We start from the raw sequence: 2713 nt of genomic DNA on the forward strand, positions 1-2713 counted from the left end.
CCTGCAGAGGCAGGACCTGCTGTTTTGATCACTGAGGCGGGAGGGCCACATCGCTGCCCCTCACCAACACTTCAGACAGCTGTCATCAGGACTCTGGGGTTCCACAGTCCATTGTTTATTCCCCAGAGAATGGTTCGGATCGAAAACACAGGCCGAGGCCACCCGAGATCAATAGCATTAATTTAGTGCCCTTGTTGGAAGAAGCTTTATTATAGAGTAACAGGAAAGCTGCCCATGGCATTTCCTCCCACTTACCAAATATTTAACAAATCAGTTCTAAGTGCAAAAGAGTGGAGGAGTTTACAGACTCATTCAGGGGGTACACTGTTCTTTAGACTAGAAAACATACATGGGTTAGGATGTATGAAAATTTAAAACTCATTTTTCTTCTTGGTACAGAGTCATACTCTAGTTTTGCCAATTGGCCAACATGCGTCCCAGCAGACTTCTAGAAGGGATAGATATGGCCCCCTCGCTTCACTTTGCTTGCTCCCCCAGAACATATTTCAAATAAACAAATTCTTCTCCAAGAAGAGGCACACACAGAGTCATAAACAAGCCATGTGCTGTGGTGTCCAGACTGACCACAAATTTCCAAAGGGCAAATGATTTGCCCAAACAGGAGGGAATGGGGGCTCCAGGGGTGCACACCCTTTACTCACTCAGTCAAGAGCTCAGCTGCTCCTTCAGAGGCCAGTTTTCCTCTCACAACAGAAAGTGAAAGCAGGCTGTGAGCAAGCAGTGGGGAGGGACAGAGGAAACCAACAAATTCAGCAGCTGCTGGCTCTACCCTGTAGATCCTCCCCGGCCTTCCCAGCTGCACTCCTCTCCTCGTCACAGAGGGAGCTGGAAGGGCTGGAGCCCCAGGGACCTGACTCCTGCCTGGATGCCCAACACTGTCCCCCAGCTCAGGCTCAGGCTGCTCTTCCTTGAAGAAGCCAATACAGAGAGACAAGCACTGGGTAGAAGAAAAGTTGCTTTACGTTAAGGAAGCCAGCCACCAGGGGAGAAGGCGGATCACTGTGCAAGAGAACCAACCCCCAGCACTGCAAGGCTCAACCCGCATTTATACCAGGAGGGGGGCAGGAAACGGATGTGGTCTACTCGCTGAGGGTATTGGAGACTTGACATTAAATACCGGTGCCTTGCTGGGGACTGAGAACATGCGTGTGGTCCTTACTTTGTTAAGATCAGTGCATCTATTCTAAAGATCAGTGGTTTCCTTCTGAAAAATCAAGGACAGAGAGAGAGCTGAACTGGCCCAGTGAAAGAGGAAACAGAACATCCAACTCCGGAGCCGCGTTTAACTATTCACAAGACTTTGAGTGGAAAGCAAGCAAGGTTATATACAGCACCGCAGCCCGTGACCTGCCTATCAGGAGCGCTATGATCTCGTTCTCACTCCGGAGCCTCCTCCTCCGCGTGGGGCAGCTCCTCTCCACCGTCGTGCCCATCTTGCTGACCAGTGAGGACACCCTGAAGGAAGGTGTAATCAACTGGTGCCCGTTGATCTGGTACATCTGCTTCGCCCTGACCCTTCTCGGCTTCATACTGGAGTTGGGCAGTCTCTTCAAACCGCAGTTACATAAAATCCAGTTCCTCCACCACTTGTATTATAAGTTGCTGGACCACCTCTGCTACTATGGTGCCTACCAGTACCACCTCCGCTGGTCTTGGGATGGCGTTCTCTACGCCTTTGGCTCTTACTTCGCCGTCGTCTGCCTCTCAGCTGCCGTCATCTTCGGCCCCACCTTCATCCAGTTCTTTGATCCAGGCCCCGCCCGAAACCGCGCCATCACCGCCTCTGCCTTCTCCTGCCTGGCTGCTCTGCTTTACGCCATCGAAGTGGCCTGGGTCTGTCGCCGACCCGGTAGAATGTTCTGCTTTCGGCCAACATTCCCAGGTGTGCTCAGGAGGCTGGAGAACTATGCGGCCAACATCATCTTCGCCTTCCTCTGCAACACTGACCTGTACCTGCACCAACGGGCCCTGGTGTGGTGTGTGGCCGTGTACTCCATCTGCTTCGTCCTGGGGGTCATGAACTTCCTTATGAATGGATGTGACTGTGACAACGAGAAAAAGCTTCCCCTCCGCTTCCCCTGTTTGCTGTGGGTGCAGACTGTGCTCCCTGTCTTCCTCTATGTCACGGCAGCGATCCTCTGGCCCCTCTACCAGTTCCACGAGAAGCTGGGGGGGCAGCCCCAGCGGTCCAGCGATATGAGCTGCAGTGATCAACTCAACATCTTTGTCTGCATGTGGGACCAGCGACTGGCTGTGGCCATCCTGACCGGCATCAACCTGCTGGTTTACACAGCTGACATGGTGTATCTAGTCCGAGAAGCTTTTGTAGGTGGCTCAGACCGTAGAGAATCTGCCTGCAATGTGGCAGACTTGAGTTCTCTCCCTTAGGCATGAAGATCCCTGTGAGAAGGAAATGGCAACCACTCCAGCTTTTCGCCTAGGAAATCCAACGGACAAAGGAGTCTAGCAGGCTCTAGTCCATGGGCTCACAAACAGTCAGCCACAACTGAGCGACTAACACCTTCATTTTCACACAAGGCTAGCCTGTGGACACTTAATTCTCTTCATTCCAGTTTCCCAACCAATTTCTGACATCCCCTAATATCCTCTTCCTGGCTCCCTCTCTCCTCTTACATCCTTCCCTGTTCATCTCATTCTCTTTTCTCTTTCCTTCCCCTCCCAGCCCTGCCCC

General features: G+C 52.3%; 1 protein-coding gene across 1 annotated transcript; it reads left to right on the forward strand.

Annotated features, from left to right (window-relative positions):
• The first annotated feature begins 1386 nt into the window (after positions 1–1386).
• Positions 1387–2409, forward strand: LOC120859298 (myeloid-associated differentiation marker-like). The gene has a single exon (XM_040235445.1). The coding sequence runs from the start codon at positions 1387–1389 to the stop codon at positions 2407–2409; it is 1023 nt and encodes a 340-aa protein (XP_040091379.1).
• Positions 2410–2713: the final 304 nt, after the last annotated feature.

This window comes from Oryx dammah, unplaced genomic scaffold (assembly GCF_014754425.2).
Source record: "Oryx dammah isolate SB20612 unplaced genomic scaffold, SCBI_Odam_1.1 HiC_scaffold_485, whole genome shotgun sequence".
NCBI lineage: Eukaryota > Metazoa > Chordata > Mammalia > Artiodactyla > Bovidae > Oryx > Oryx dammah.

What these genes read in the sequence shown, in the direction of transcription:
- LOC120859298 (XM_040235445.1), top strand. Translation starts at nt 1,387, where the DNA reads ATGATCTCGTTCTCACTCCGGAGCCTCCTCCTCCGCGTGGGGCAGCTC.